Raw genomic sequence first — 16706 nt, 5'->3', positions numbered from 1 at the left:
CCTGGTGGTCTTCCCCCCCCCCCCTGGTGGGACGGGGGGGCGGCGGACTACGACGGTCCCGGCTGGGGGGGGCACTGCATCACATGGGTTACACCTGCTTTGGCCTCAGCGGTCGGGACAGCCGGCGGACGGCTGGAGATGGATACCTCTGGGCTCTGGCGGCCCTCCCCTCCCCCCCTCCCCCCGGGGGCGGGGGGGCGGCGGGCCGCGACGGTCCGGAGGTCGAGTGCCGCCCCACGGTGCCACTTTGTCAGGGACGGGGACGGGAGGGGACACGGCCTGGGCCTTGGCGGCCTTCCCCCTCCCCTTGCCTTCGGGACGGGGGGGGCGGGGGGCCGCGACGGCCCTGAGCCTCACGGATATGAGATACTCAGGCAGCAGTGGGGGCCCTGGGCGACCTCGGAGCTCCACTGGCCCTCCACCCTAAACATGGGCCCGGGGGGACGTGACCCCTAAACCACGACGTATTACCCACACAGAAGAGACCTAAGCCGTAACACACCAAACAACCCAATGTCGCATCGAGGCGCGGCAAGCAGTACACACTGCTGTAAATAGTTCCAAAAGTTACTCCCCAGGTTCCATTACACCAGGTTTTGCACTATTACCAGACTGCCCCACTTACAATCGCAAATTGTTTGCCGCCCACTCCTAGACAGACGACCTCTTCCCCCCACACGACCTGATTTGTGTCGACGGTCTCTGACCACTCCAACCAGAGAGACCCCAGACACCACAGACCACCCTTGCTGGCAACTGAGATAAGACCAGCACTTATACCCCCTCCGTATACCTCACCCGTCCCGCCATACCCCCCTCCTCCTGCTGCCCTCCTGGGAATACCCAGACCCCGACACCCAATCTCTAGATCTTCCCACACCACACAGATACACCCCAGCACCCGATCAACTCAACCCCGGCCATGACACTCAAGCTACACTGTGTTTCCATCAACGCAAAGGGCCTTAACAACCCCAAAAAACGTCACGCCTTACTACGATGGGCCCACAGCCAAAAAGCAGACATTCTCTTAGTTCAGGAAACCCACTTCACCCCTCACAAACACTTCCCACTCCGGAACAAACACTACAACCGCAGCTTCCACGCCAACTCACCAGAAGCCAAAACCAAAGGAGTAGCCGTCATACTTAAAGCAACCTGCCCTCTGACCGACGTCCAAGCCTTCCCGGACAAGCAAGGTAGATACCTCACGCTCACAGGCAAAATAGGACCCTCAACCTACTCTATCACCTCCTTATACGCCCCCACAACCCCAGACCCAGCTTTCTGGCAAACATTCTCGGCCCACCTAACAACGCTCAAGGCAACCTTCACCATTGTAGGGGGCGACTGTAACGCCACACACCACCCAACCCTGGACCGCACATCCAAATCCCAAGGAGACCCACGACCCTCACACAACGACGCCCCTTTCTCTCAATTCCTACACACACATAACCTCCTGGATATATGGAGAGCCCAGCACCCCTCCACTCGAGATTATACGTTCTACTCCCATCCCCACAACACCTACTCCCGTATCGACTACTTCCTCATTTCCCCAAATATCACATCCAGAATCACACACACCTCCATAGGCCATATAACATGGTCGGACCATGCCGACATCTCCCTCACCCTCTCAATTCCCAACATGACACGTCCATGGACATGGAAGCTCAACTCACAGCTCCTACAAGACAAGCTCGTAACCATGTCCCTGGCAGAAAACATAAAGGAATACTTCACCTTGAATGACCCTTCTGTGTCCTCCCCAATCACCCTTTGGGCGGCCCACAAACCGGTCATAAGAGGCAAATTAATAGCCATTGCAACGACACGCAAAAAACAACACAACAGACAACTCATGGACACCATCTCTGAAATAGGCCGTCTAGAAACTCTACACAAACAAAACCCAACTCCCTCTCTTTTTGACCAGCTCTCATCAGCCAGGACCCTGCTCAAACGCCTCTCACTCTCAGCCACAGCTAAAGCACTCACATGGACCAAACAAAAATACTACGAGAAGGGTAACAAGGCAGACTCGATGCTAGCAAAACGTCTCAAGCACCTAACGGACTCGAAACGAATCTCCAAGATTCGTACATCAGACGGCACACTGAGTAGAGACCCCCACACAATCGGGAAAACATTCCAAGACTACTTTACGTCCCTCTACAACCACACCCCGAACCCCCGAACCGACCTCACCCAAACCTTAACAGACAACTTCCTCAAAACACTCTCCCTCCCCTCCCTCACAGACACAGCTAGAACGATAATATCCGCAGACATCACCCCAGAAGAACTGCAAGCAGCTATAAAAACCTTAAAACCCAATAAAAGCCCTGGCCCTGACGGCCTGACAGCCATCTACTACAAAGCATTTGGAGACATACTCACCCCACGACTATGCAAAGTATTTAATGAAATGCTCAAAGGCACCCCACTACCCCCCGACATGACGCGAGCGAACATTACTCTCCTACCCAAACCCGGTAAGACCCACGAAGACCCAGGCCACTTCCGCCCCATCTCACTCCTGAACATAGACTTAAAACTCCTGACCAAAGTAATGACGACAAGAATCAACCCCCTCTTACCAAAACTTATCAACCCAGACCAAGTAGGTTTTATCCCACAAAGACAAGCACAAGACAACACCAGACGAGCTATAGACCTCATCTGGTATGCCAATCATAAACGCCTCCCTACCACGATACTCTCCCTAGACGCCGAGAAGGCCTTCGACCGCCTCCTCTGGCCATACCTCTTTACGGTACTCCACAAATTCGGATTCCCACAAGAATTCACCCTTTTTCTACAAGCAATGTACCACACACCGACCGCACACCTCCTAATCCCCAACATCACCCCACCCTCCTTCCCCATACTGAATGGAACCCGTCAAGGTTGCCCCCTGTCCCCTTTACTATTCGCCATCTCCCTTGAACCCCTGCTGGAGACCATACGTAATGACCCACACATAGAAGGGCTCCGGATCAGGGACGAAACATTCACAATCGCAGCATACGCAGACGACATCCTCCTTACCCTGACTAACCCCGTCCCGACCCTAACCACCCTCCTAACAACCCTACAAAGCTACTCAAAAATCTCCGGCTATCAACTCAACGCCACTAAATCAGACCTTATGCCGCTTAACCTCTCGGAATCAACTATCCACACCCTGAAACGGGACTTCCCCTTCAGACTATGCCCATCAGCGATCACCTATCTAGGGGTCCAAATCACCAACGACACCTCTACCCTATACACAGCCAACTACCCCCCACTATTCCAAAAAGCATTCCTAAACCTGGAACGCTGGAAACCGATGACCATATCCTGGCTAGGGAGAATAGCATCGGTTAAAATGAACCTCCTACCCAAATTCCTCTATGCCTTCCAAGCACTACCCATCCCCTGTAAAAAAACAGACCTCAAACAACTGCAAACTGCCATAGACCGATTCATCTGGAACGGGAAGAAACCCCGAGTCCGTAGATCCACACTATACGTACCCAAACCCTCCGGAGGGCTAGGCCTCCCCAACCTTACACTCTACCTCCACGCAGCTCACCTCACCCAAATTCAACACTGGCACCTTCCCCCCTCACACAAACGTTGGGTAGACTTAGAACATCTCATCTTTGGTAAAGAACACCCCTCCCAATACATGTGGCTCCAAAAACAATACAGATCGCTGCCACCCCCCACCTCCCCAACAATCACCCACTCCTTAGACCTCTGGGACCACCTAAGCGACAAATTCGAGCTGTCCACGGGCCTATCACCTCTCACCCCAATCCTCCGCAACAGAATGTTTCCACCAGGCCTCACTCCACAAGACTACGCCCACTTCGAAGACCGCGACATAGTTCGACTAGGACATCTTTACCCCAATGGAAAGCCCCTGCAATACACCGACATCCCCAACCCCGAAACCCTAACCACATATGACTACTTCCGCTACCTCCAACTTCGAAGCTTCGCAGCAACAGACGCAGTCCGCTTAGCAGCAACCTCATCCCTGACCAGTTTTGAAAGGGACACCCTCCACTCACCATTCAGAAAGAGCCAAATATCAACCATATACCAGACACTAACCACACACCATACACAGGTATCCCTCCCATACATCACGGCCTGGGAGAAAGACCTGGGACCCCCCGAAGACCCCTCAGATTGGGCCGACATCTGGGCATCTACCAAATCCATTTCAATATGCGTCACCCATCAGGAGCAGGCATACAAAATGCTCTTCAGATGGTACCTCACTCCTTACCGCCTAAAAGCCATGAAACAGTGCCCCACCAACCTCTGCTGGAAATTATGTGGCGAAACAGGCACTTTCCTCCACTGCTGGTGGACGTGCCCTAAACTTACCCCCTTATGGCTAACGATAACGGCCCTCCTATCCAGACTACTGGACAAGCCAGTACCCCTCGACCCATGGGCTCTTCTACTCTCCAAACCGCTGGATAGCTTCACCTGCAATGAAAATAAACTCATAGCAAGAGTGACCCTTGCCACACGCAGAGCAATTGCGGAACACTGGTCCACATCACGTATACCCACCCCCCCCCAAATATACGCAAAAATCACAGATAGTATAGATATGGACAGAATGACAGCACAGATACACGACACCCCTAAATCATTCCACAAAGTTTGGGACCCATGGCTAGAAGGCCACAGTAACCCTCCATGGTGATCCACCAGACCACGCAACCAACACCACCAACATAGAACGAATGCGAAGACACACACCTAACCAACCAACCCCACACCAATCCCACCCACCCTGGGCTCGGGGGGGGTACCCAGGAGGGCAGCAGCCTCTAACCCCCCTCTTCATAACCCTCTCCCCACCCTTAACAACCCCACCTACCCAACACTCCCCTTCCCCACAGCACCCAACCCACCTACCAGGCCATGCCGCCATCGCCACAGTAACTAAACGACCCAAAGGCCGTAATTCCCAAGACAAATGTTCCCCCTTCCTCCAACAATAGAACGACCGCCATCAAAATACCTGACCCAACAAGCCAACAACCTAACTTGTCTCTATTAATTGGCAAACTTCGGGACCGTTACCTGGTCAGAAACATCATACCCGACCTAAACCTCCGCAACAACAGCTGACCAAAGAGAACAAGACCTGTAAGGTCATACACACGAACCTCCCAACTCACAAGTCCCCAAGGGAATATAATGTATGAGATACCAAACACAATGCCAGAGTTATGTGTAAATAAAACTGTGTCGTATCATTGTTACCCCCTGACTAACCAACCTCTTTTTTCTGTAAAACGTTCATCAACCTTTGTTTATGAAAAATGAAAAAATGAAAAATAAAGAATCTTTAAAAAAAAAAAAAAAAAGAACACAACAGCAGAGAGTTCAATAATACAAATTTTAAAAGATGATACTAATAAATATAAGCTTAATTTTATCTATTTATATCTCCAACAAATGCAATTCATACACACAGAGACTGCTGAATACATACACACAGTCTGCTGAATATACACACACAAGACTGCTGAATACACACACACAGTCTGCTGAATACACATACAGACAGACTGCTGAGTACACACACACAGACTGCTGAGTACACACACACAGACTGCTGAGTACACACACACAGACTGCTGAGTACATACACACAGACTGCTGAGTACATACACACAGACTGCTGAATACATACACACAGTCCGCTGAATACATACACACAGTCCGCTGAATACACACACACAGTCCGCTGAATACACACACACAGTCCGCTGAATACACACACACAGACTGCTGAATACACACACACACACACACAGACTGCTGAATACACACACACACACACACAGACTGCTGAATACACACACACACACAGACAGCTGAATACACACACATACTGCATTGAGGGGTGTAGTTTAAGGGGCATTGAGGGGTGCTGTGTGTGTGCTGTGTGTGTCTGAGGGTTTCTGTGTGTGCTGTGTGTGTGTGAGGGGTGCTGTGTGTGTGTATGAGGGGTGAGGGGTGTGTGAAGGGTGTGTATGAGGGGTGGTGTGTGTGTGTGTGTGAGGGGTGGTGTGTGTGTGTGGGGGGTAGGGGTGCTGTGTGCGGGGGGTAGGGTGCTGTGGGGGGTAGGGGTGCTGTGTGGGGGGGTAGGGGTGCTGTGGGGGTAGGGGTGCTGTGAGGGGTAGGGGTGCTGTTGGTGGTTAAGGGTGCTGTAGGGGGTAGGGGTGCTGTGGGGGGTAGGGGTACTGTGTGTGGGGGGTAGGGGTGCAGGGGTGCTGTGTGTGGGGTAGGGGTGCTGTGTGTGGGGTAGGGGTGCTGTGTGTGGGGGGTAGGGGTGCTGTGTGTGGGGTAGGGGTGCTGTGTGTGTGGGGTAGGGGTGCTGTGTGTGGAGGGTAGGGGTGCTGTGTGTGGGGGGTAGGGGTGCTGTGTGGGGGGGTAGGGGTGCTGTGTGGGGGGGTAGGGGTGCTGTGTGGGGGGGTAGGGGTGCTGTGTGGGGGGTAGGGGTGCTGTGTGGGGGGTAGGGGTGCTGTGTGGGAGGGTAGGGGTGCTGTGTGTGGGGGGGTAGGGGTACTCTGTGTGGGGGGGTAGGGGTACTCTGTGGGGGGTAGGGGTACTCTGTGGGGGGTTAGGGGTACTCTGTGGGGGGGTAGGGGTACTGTGTGTGTGGGGGGGGTAAGGGTACTCTGTGGGGGGGTAGGGGTGCTGTGTGTGGGGGGGGTAGGGGTGCTGTGTGGGGGGGGGTAGGGGTGCTGTGTGGGGGGGTAGGGCTAAAGGTGTTTTAATATACTTTTTTTAAATTTTTTATTAAATCAGTCCCCCCCTTCCTCCTTCTTACCTCTAATGAAGGAAGGGGGGGGCACAGCCATCCCTGGTGGTCCGGTGGTGGCAAGCAGTCTTCCGGGTGGGAGGCAGGGAGACGGATCTTTGCAGCAGCTCCCCTGTAATCCCGCGCGATGCTGCCTCCCGACCCGGAAGCAGAGTAGGCGCCTGCCGTTTCGGGCAGGCAGGTGCCTACTCTGCATTATTGGCGAACCTATGGCCGCGTGCCCACAGAAAGGGCCTGGAGTGCCACCTGTGGCACGCGTGCCATAGGTTCGCCATCACTGGTATAGAGGATGTAGCAAGAGTGTGCATACAGGCTATAGTGTGTGTGTGTGTGTGTGAATATTATATATATATATATATATATATATATATATATATATAAATATGTTTGGAAGTATTGTGTATGTGTGTGGTGCAATGTGTCGGGGGGGTTCTGTGTGTATGTGAGGGGTGCAGTATGTGTATGTGAGGTGTGATGTGTGTGAGGGTGCTGAGTGTGAGGGTGCTGTGTGTGATTGATTTCTGTGAGGGTGCTGTGTGATGTGTGTGAGAGTGCTGTGGGTGATTCGTGTGTGTGGGTGCTGTGTATGATGTGTGTGAGAGTGCTGTGTGTGATGTGTGTGTGTGTGAGAGTGCTGTGTGTGATGTGTGTGTGAGAGTGCTGTGTGTGTGAGAGTGCTGTGTGTGTGAGAGTGCTGCGTGTGTGAGAGTGCTGCGTGTGTGAGAGTGCTGCGTGTGTGACAGTGCTGCGTGTGTGAGAGTGCTGTGTGTGTGAGAGTGCTGTGTGTGATGTGTATGTTAGAGTGCTGTGTGTGAGAGTGTTGTGTGTGATGTGTATGTTAGAGTGCTGTGTGTGAGAGTGCTGTGGATGATGGGTGTGAGAGTGCTGTGTGTGATGTGTATGTTAGAGTGCTGTGTGTGAGAGTGTTGTGGATGATGGGTGTGAGAGTGCTGTGTGTGATGTGTTAGAGTGCTGTGTGTGAGTGCTGTGGATGATGGGTGTGAGAGTGCTGTGTGTGATGTGTATGTTAGAGTGCTGTGTGTGAGAGTGCTGTGGATGATGGGTGTGAGAGTGCTGTGTGTGATGTGTATGTTAGAGTGCTGTGTGTGAGAGTGCTGTATGTGATGTGTATGTTAGAGTGCTGTGTGTGTGAGTGCTGTGGATGATGGGTGTGAGAGTGCTGTGTATGATGTGTGTGATGTGTATGTTAGAGTGCTGTGTGAGAGTGCTGTGGATGATGGGTGTGAGAGTGCTGTATGTGATGTGTATGTTAGAGTGCTGTGTGTGTGAGTGCTGTGGATGATGGGTGTGAGAGTGCTGTGTGTGATGTGTATGTTAGAGTGCTGTGTGTGAGAGTGCTGTGGATGATGGGTGTGAGAGTGCTGTGTGTGATGTGTATGTTAGAGTGCTGTGTGTGAGAGTGCTGTATGTGATGTGTATGTTAGAGTGCTGTGTGTGTGAGTGCTGTGGATGATGGGTGTGAGAGTGCTGTGTGTGATGTGTATGTTAGAGTGCTGTGTGTGAGAGTGCTGTGGATGATGGGTGTGAGAGTGCTGTGTGTGATGTGTATGTTAGAGTGCTGTGTGTGAGAGTGCTGTGGATGATGGGTGTGAGAGTGCTGTGTGTTTGGGGGGGTAGATAAAAACAAAAAACAAGTAGGCATTATGTCCCCCCCCTCCCTTCTTACCTTTTAGCCTGGGAGGGGGGGGACCGGCATGGTGGTATCTGGGAGGGGGGGACCGGCACGGTGACACCATCCCTGGTGGTCCAGTGGGTGAGTGAACTCTAGCCTGCGGGCTAGAGTTCACGCTCGCGAGATCCGGTCGTTGCCATGGCAACGCACCGGATCTCGCGAGAGGAACCCGGCGGAGCTGCAAGATAGAGCTCCGCCGGGTCCTCTCCTGGCTCCCTCCCTCCCTCTCTCCCTGCTGGCGGCCGGAATATACTGTATGTGGGCCGGTGAGGGAGATCTTTGATCTCCCCACCGGCCCATCATTGAAAACAGCGGGGCCGGCGCTCGGATAGTGCCGGCCCTGCATAGACCGGCAGGGGAGATCCTGGGACTTCCCCTGCCGGCCTCGGCCCCACGGCCATCGCGGCCCACCGGGCATTTGCCCGGTGTGCCCGATGGCCAGTCCGGGCCTGTTTGTGAATGATGTAGAGTGTGTGCGTGATGGGTGCAGTGTGTGTGTGTATGTAGGGCAGTTTATGTGTGTATGTGGGGCAGATTCATATCCCTCCTCCCTGCTTACCTTTGCCTTTGGAGGGGGGACAGTGCAAGACAATCCCTGGTGGTCCGATGGGGAAGCCCTGGCAGTCCTAGTGGTGAGAGTGAACTCTCACGAGATTTGGATCGTTGCCATAGTAACCGCGGCAACACTCCAAGATCTCTGATCTCCCCTGCGGTCCTGCATAGCCGGCAGGGGAGAGGGAGGGAGAGAGGACCCAGGGGAGCTCTAACCTGCAGCACACAGTTTGGGAACCGCTGATGTAACCACTAATCCCAGGTCACTCCTAATCTAACCTAATCATGACTATTAAAGATACTACTGTTTACTGAGTTGAATACTGCTGTGTACAAAGAGGGGCACTTTAAGTTTAGGGGTGTGAGTGGGGGTGTGGCTGACTTACTAATAACAATTTATGAACTTTAACCCCTTAAGGACACATGACATGTGTGACATGTCATGATTCCCTTTTATTCCAGAAGTTTGGTCCTTAAGGGGTTGAAGGTAATTTAGGACAATGACAAGGTAACTTATTTACAGACTGATTTCTAAACACATTTACTGTAGTTTAAAGATACATTACTGGGAGTATTATTGCTGTGGATATACACCAACAATATGGAGCTCCTAGAAAAGAGGGACAGAGGGATTTCGGTCTAAAATAAAGACTGTCCTTCCTAAATAAAGACAATTCTGAGATATGTATACTCACTTCCTCTGCAATTCAGCATTTACAGCTACATTGCGTGGCATTTGGCCCTCCCGATAGGAGAGCATTAACTCAATGCTTTCCTATGGATATTTTACCAACACTGGATGTCCTCATGCAGAGCATCAGGACATCCAGCGTTCCTAAGGGGACCTATAGTCCAGTAAGATCCCGGAAGCGCCTCTAGTGGCTGTCTGGTAGACAGCCACTAGAGGGTGTCTTAGTGCTGCAATGTAAACACTGCTGTTTCTCTGGAACTGCAATGTTTTACACTGCAGGAATAAGGGGGACAGGGACACTGCACCCAGACCACTTCAATGAGCCTAAGTGATCTTGGTGCCCATAGTGTCCCTTTAACTGCTTTAGATTACGGGATCCATTTTTTAAACAAGTAAAATAAAAAATGCAATTAAATGTACCTTTATTCAAGTATCCACACTGTAGCCTGGTCTCCTCTGGAGAGATCACCAAGCTTGATGATCCATGTCCAATCATATTATTATTATTATTATTGCAATTTATATAGCGCCAACAGATTCCGTAGCGCTTTACAATATTATGAGAAGGGATTTAACTATAGATAGGACAATTACAGATAAACTTACAGGAACAATAGGTTGAAGAGGACCCTGCTCGATCGAGCTTACATTCTATAGGATCATAAGCTTCTTATAGAAGAGTAATGAAGACACATGGTTGTGCACTTGCCAATCCAGTGCTTCTCTGTCAATATTTTACATCCTGAAATGGGATGTCAAATCCATTCAATTATTGAATCTAACTGTGACTACCAGGGGTGGAAAGAGAAAAATATACACAGTGGAGTTTCTCAGAAACAGCATTGTTTTCATTTGCAAAGCTTCCAGGGAACATATATACCCCACAATCACGTCATTGGGCTACATTTGTATTACTGCACATACTTTTACTCTCAATGGCTGGCAGTGATGACTTGATAATCTCAGCCTATCCCCGACCAACCAGATAACCATCCTGTTCACGGCAGCAGCCAGAAGGCGAGGTGTTAGATTATCAGTAGTGACCACACTTTGCACTGCAGCCACTGGATCATCAGTGACCAATGACCAACTAACATAAGGTAGCACCACACAAGTTTTTTGCCCAATCCTCTGCAAGTGTGACCCTGCATATCCCATTATGTAATAGGCTCCTTAAAGGCACGCTCCACTGCCTAAATACAAAAATATTAAAAATACTACTTAGTAGATATACTCCTCATGAAAACTTACATGCATTTAACTGGAGATTTCTTAATTGGGGATATATCTAAAAAAAACAGCTTGCAGAAGTTGCAGTTCTCCTGTCTGCTGCCTTTACAAGCCCTCCCTTTCTAGCACCGCCCAGACTTTCTGTAACTGTCCAATCACAGGCTTCTCAATGCAGCTCTATTAGCAGTCTTTGCCAGGCAGGTGCTCTGGGCAATTGCTGCCTCTTGAGTTTAGCTTCACTGAGCTAAACAACCAGGAAGTAATAGGACCAGCTGTCTTATTGACAGCCAGGGGAGTTTAACAAAGTTTATTTATAAAAGTGCCATTTTCTATTGAAATCTGTACTTTTCGAAAAGAGGGCACTCTTTACACATTCACGACTTTAACAAGCTCAAGTGTTTTCAGAGGTCTGGAGTGTTCTTTTAAACATTAGATTGTTATGATGATATATAGATGGACCATTACTGGTCCTTAAAGGGACAGTTTAATCATCTTAAGGAACCATAACAACTTCAACTAAATGTTATGGAGTTGATATGGTGCCATATGGCCCTCAGCATACTCTTACCTCAAGGGGCTAAACCGTTTGAGAATGGTTTAACCCTAAATTACCAACCCCAGGCATCCAGCTTCTGAAATGTCATATTCAGAGAGCGGCCAGCTGATGCTCTCAGCCAATCAGTTAACCCCCATTCACAAAACTGGCTTGGAAAGAAACGTACCTATTCCAAGCCAGTTTTTTTTAATCGGGAGTCACTGATTGGATGAGAGTGTCAGCCAATCAGTGGCGCCCCTTCCTGGTGGTGAAAGTGACATTTCAAAAGCTGGATGCCGCCTGGGTGGGAAACATCGGCGCTGAAAACAACTTTGGGGTTAAACCGTTCTCAAAGTGTTTAACCCCTTGAGGTAAGAGGCTGGGGTGCCTTGTTGCACCATAACAACTTAATTTAGATGGAGTTGTTATGGTGCCTGGAGTGTTCCTTTAAGTTTTAATATAAATAAAAAAATCATATTTAACATTCACTCAGCAATAGTATAAATATCAGGGGTTGATTGGTGTTAGCACTTTGTGTTGCTAGATATCTATGAGATACTTAAAGGTACTCATTTCAAATTCACATCTATTTTACATCACTTCAATGTTAATCTCTATGGCTTAACTAAACGCAAGTGTTTGCTCATCCATGATTTTGGCAATTACACTAGAACAGAAGCCAAACCTCATGGTTTGTGTACCCAGTGAGGCTAAGTAATAAGTAAGTAATTCCAAATAATTGTATGGTATATTGATGGCAACTGTTGCTATGCCTGCTAATTTTGGATAAAAGGTTATATTACGGATGTTTTTCAGAATTTGCAAAAAAAATAGAAATCTATTATGGGTATTTAGAAGTGGATTGAGAAACACCAGTGTAGCTATCCACCTATAATTTAAGAGTTGCTAAATCTGGATATTGGTCCTGTGCCACTGCTGAGTGGACATACTATCGTCTCGCCTCGACCCATACCTGAACCCTATGACGGCTCAGCTGATAGGCAGACTGGGACTGCGATGGCAAGTTGCCCACCGGTTCTTGGGTTTCATTGGCATTTTCATTATCACTTCCATGCCCGGCATCTTCTTCTGCTGTCTCACGGGGGGATGTTTTTCTCTTCTCCTGAGGCACCTCTCTCTTCTTTACCTCGGGCTCGTACAATACATTCGTCAACCTGGCCATTATCTTCTCCAAATCATCTTCATGCATCTCCAGACGTTTGCCTCCATAACTGGTGTACGCCGCAGCCGGAGAAGGCTTTTTCACAATGCTTTCGAGCTCTGGTGTGGGCTTGGGCTTCATAGAAAGGACAAAAATAAAAAACCCTAACAAGGTGAGGCACACAGAGAGAATCCAGACTTCATCCATAACTTTAGAAGGTTCCGTATAGACAATACGAAGATTTTACAAGACTCTTCCAACTATCTTCTAGCACCAACGGTAAACTACTGTGACAAAACTTGTTTTTTTTCTTTCTTGTTAAATATAAAACAATATAGAAAAAGAGGGAAAATGTCAAATAAAAATAATATCCTGGGTTATTTAAAAATTAATAAAACTTTTTTTTGTTCTTTGTTTTCTAAAAGGGTTTTAATTTTTTTTCCCCCTCACTTTCTTCCAGTATAACTAAATAACAAGAAAAGACTTCAAAGGCAGAAAAATAGTAACTTGCAAAAAATAAAGTTATAATATATATATATTTTTTTTTACAAATAATTTTCTATTAAAAATAAACTTCAAAAGCTATGGATGTGAGGAGAGGATTCCAGATTTTAATATCCTTCTTGGATTTTATTTTTGGTGCAATCTGGTGTCAATATGTCCATTTCCCTGTGTTTAATGCCATGTACAGGAGGCAGCTATTGCAAGATATAGATCCCGACCTCCTCCCATCAGCTGCTCCAGGCTAAATGAGGAGCACATGTCGCGTTCACAGGTTTTACTGTGCCCTCAGCTAGAGGAATCCATCCAATCAGCGAAGCGATAGGTTAAGGCTCAGCCAATGAGCTGCGGACATTCTCCTTTTGCCGATTACCGTCTGCCAACCAGTGAAGAGGTGGAGAGTGTTGGCTTCAGGTGTCTGTCTGTAAGGAGCCATGTTGTTAAGGCAGGGCAGACATTTTGTATGTGCAGTGAATGTGTCCATATCACATGACATTGACACCATTATAATGTTATTAGGAGAGAATTAATAGGACCAATCAGTCATAATATAAGAGAATGAGCTGGGAGGTGCTTGTTTAAAAAAAAATAAAAAATGATAAATTAGCTGGTGTGAGTTTTGTATATATATATATTTATTTTATCTTAATATAAATAAAATTTCCCTCTCTCTTCTCATTAGCTATTGCTATTTAGACTTTCTTATGAGCTGTTACAATTTTGCATGTATATACCTGTCTGGACTATAGAAATTTACAAAACAAAAAATATGAAAATTTAAAGGTGACATTTAAAAAGTAGACATAATTAAGAGTTCTACTGCAGTGCCATTGCCTTAAGCAGACAGTGGTGAAATTGTGTATAATTGTATAAATGTAGTTATGTTTATAATGATAGCTGTTATGCAATGACCCAGGGTATAGCAGTCTACTTTATGGTGTATAAGGCTTAGGTGTAATTATGGGGGGTTCATTTAGGAAAAACAGGTAACTATAACCTTATGTTGGACTATTTTAACGTGTTACCTACTACTCTGTTACATGTAGCGTTGTCATGTTCATTCCTATGCTAACCTTGTCTGTCTAACTTTTTTCCTTTATATCCAGAACATTTTGTGCTTGTAAGTACTTGCAGAGCTCCACTGTAATTAAACTTACTGATATATTCTGTACGTATCACAGAGCTCCATGGCAATCAAATTAGAGTAACATGCAGAATGCAGGATAACATAGTGTATAACAGAGCTCCACTGCAGTAAGGTTTCACAGCGTTGTGTAGTATGCATGAGGGTATAATTGAGCTCCATAGCAATAAAATTATAGCCACGTGCAGAATGTAGGATAATGTAGTGTATAACAGAGCTCCACCGCAGTAAAGTTCACAGCATTATGTAGTATGCATGGGCGAATCACAGAGCTCCATAGCAATAACATTGTAGTAACATGCAGAATGTAAGATAATGTAGTGTATAACAGAGCTCCACCGCAGTAAAGTTCACAGCATTATGTAGTATGCATGGGCGAATCACAGAGCTCCATAGCAATAACATTGTAGTAACATGCAGAATGTAAGATAATGTAGTGTATAACAGAGCTCCACCGCAGTAAAGTTCCCAGCATTATGTAGTATGCATGGGTGAATCACAGAGCGCCATAGCAATAACATTGTAGTATTATTATTATTATTATTATTGCCATTTATATAGCGCCAACAGATTCCGTAGCACTTTACAATATTTTGAGAGGGGGGATGTAACAATAAATAGGACAATTACAAGAAAACTTACAAGAACAATAGGCTGAAGAGGACCCTGCTCAAATGAGCTTACAGTCTATAGTAACGTCTATAGTAACGTGCAGAATGCAGGATAACATAGTGTATAACAGAGAGCTCCACCGCAGTAAAGTTCACAGCATTATGTAGAATGCATGGGTGTATCACAGAGCTCCATATTAATGTGCAGTGTGTATCTCACGGACCACTGCAACTATAAAACTCAGTTTGTAGATAACAGAGCTCTACAGCAATGAAACTCACAGTCTTGAGCAGGGTGTATTACAGACATGTACAAGGAACTCAAGGTAAGTTGTGGTGTTTATGGTTGTATCACAGATCCATAGCAATGGAGCTCACAATCTCAACTAGCCTTTAGATTGTAAACTTATTTGAGCAGGGCCCTTGTCACATACTGTTCCCATATGTCATTTGTGTTTTGTTACAATTAAAGGAACACTATAGTCACCTAAATTACTTTAGCTAAATAAAGCAGTTTTAGTGTATAGATCATTCCCCTGCAATTTCACTGCTCAATTCACTGCCATTTAGGAGTTAAATCACTTTGTTTCTGTTTATGCAGCCCTAGCCACACCTCCCCTGGCTATGATTGACAGAGCCTGCATGAAAAAAAAAATGGTTTCACTTTCAAACAGATGTAATTTACCTTAAATAATTGTATCTCAATCTCTAAATTGAACTTTAATCACATACAGGAGGCTCTTGCAGGGTCTAGCAAGCTATTAACATAGCAGGGGATAAGAAAATCTTAATTAAACAGAACTTGCAATAAAGAAAGCCTAAATAGGGCTCTCTTTACAGGAAGTGTTTATGGAAGGCTGTGCAAGTCACATGCAGGGAGGTGTGACTAGTGTTCATAAACAAAGGGATTTAACTCCTAAATGGCAGAGGATTGAGCAGTGAGGCTGCAGGGGCATGTTCTATACACCAAAACTGCTTCATTAAGCTAAAGTTGTTCACGTGACTATAGTGTCCCTTTAAATGTCTAATTTAACTCGTTCAATTAAATGTCTCATTTAACTATTGTCCAGCTCTTTGGAATATGTTGGCACTGTATAAATAATTGTAATTAAGTTCCCCATTAACAAATACCGGTATATCTTGGCCAGCAAAATAAATCAGGCGGACCCATTCCTACATGACACTCTGCAACCGAGTCCTGCATAGCGTGAAAAATAGCACCATTTTAAGCAATTTTAGATCCCTGAGCAAAACAATTGTGCAGGCCCATATCATTCACACAAGCGCTAAATGATTAGCCACACACGTAACTAGCCACTTACCAACATCTAATTAGCCACACACACATACAAAATTAACCATTCACTGACATCTAAGTAGCCACACACACCTAACCTGGCGTTCAAACACGTACAGAACTTGCCACACACAGCAACCCATAAACAATAGAACCAAACACATCCAAATCCCAGCGCTCTATGCCCGTCATACTGTTACTACATGCTGTAGTGGTTTTGGTGTTTGGGGTGTCACTTAAATAGTAATGTAGAATATGATTAAAAATAAATCTGATATTGAATAAAATATTAGAGTGGCTCTTTCACCTCTCGGGGTCATTGCACATTTTGATGGTGGCCAGAAGCTGCAGAAAAGAAAAAAAAAATGTAGAATTTAGGCTAGAATAGCCAATTCAGAGGGCTAATGCTTCCAGACCAGCTATTTTCAGCTAAAACC

General features: G+C 47.0%; 1 protein-coding gene across 2 annotated transcripts in view; it reads right to left on the bottom strand.

The window, feature by feature from the left end:
- LOC134571906 (uncharacterized) overlaps window positions 1-13145 on the bottom strand; it is a 28299-nt gene extending 15154 nt beyond the window's left edge. Inside the window, exon 1 of one of the 2 annotated variants that reach the window (XM_063430592.1) lies at window positions 12528-13145. In XM_063430592.1, coding sequence (XP_063286662.1) covers window positions 12528-12923 — 396 coding nt within the window. In that variant the 5' untranslated portion in view covers window positions 12924-13145. The remainder of the gene's footprint in view (window positions 1-12527) is intronic. The other variant, XM_063430591.1, reaches the window with a different exon arrangement.
- Between the last annotated feature and the right edge of the window lie 3561 nt (window positions 13146-16706).

Source organism: Pelobates fuscus, chromosome 8, assembly GCF_036172605.1.
Source record: "Pelobates fuscus isolate aPelFus1 chromosome 8, aPelFus1.pri, whole genome shotgun sequence".
Classification (NCBI taxonomy): domain Eukaryota; kingdom Metazoa; phylum Chordata; class Amphibia; order Anura; family Pelobatidae; genus Pelobates; species Pelobates fuscus.
Note: the sequence above shows the minus strand (reverse complement) of the source record. Positions and strands in the feature narration are given on the sequence as shown.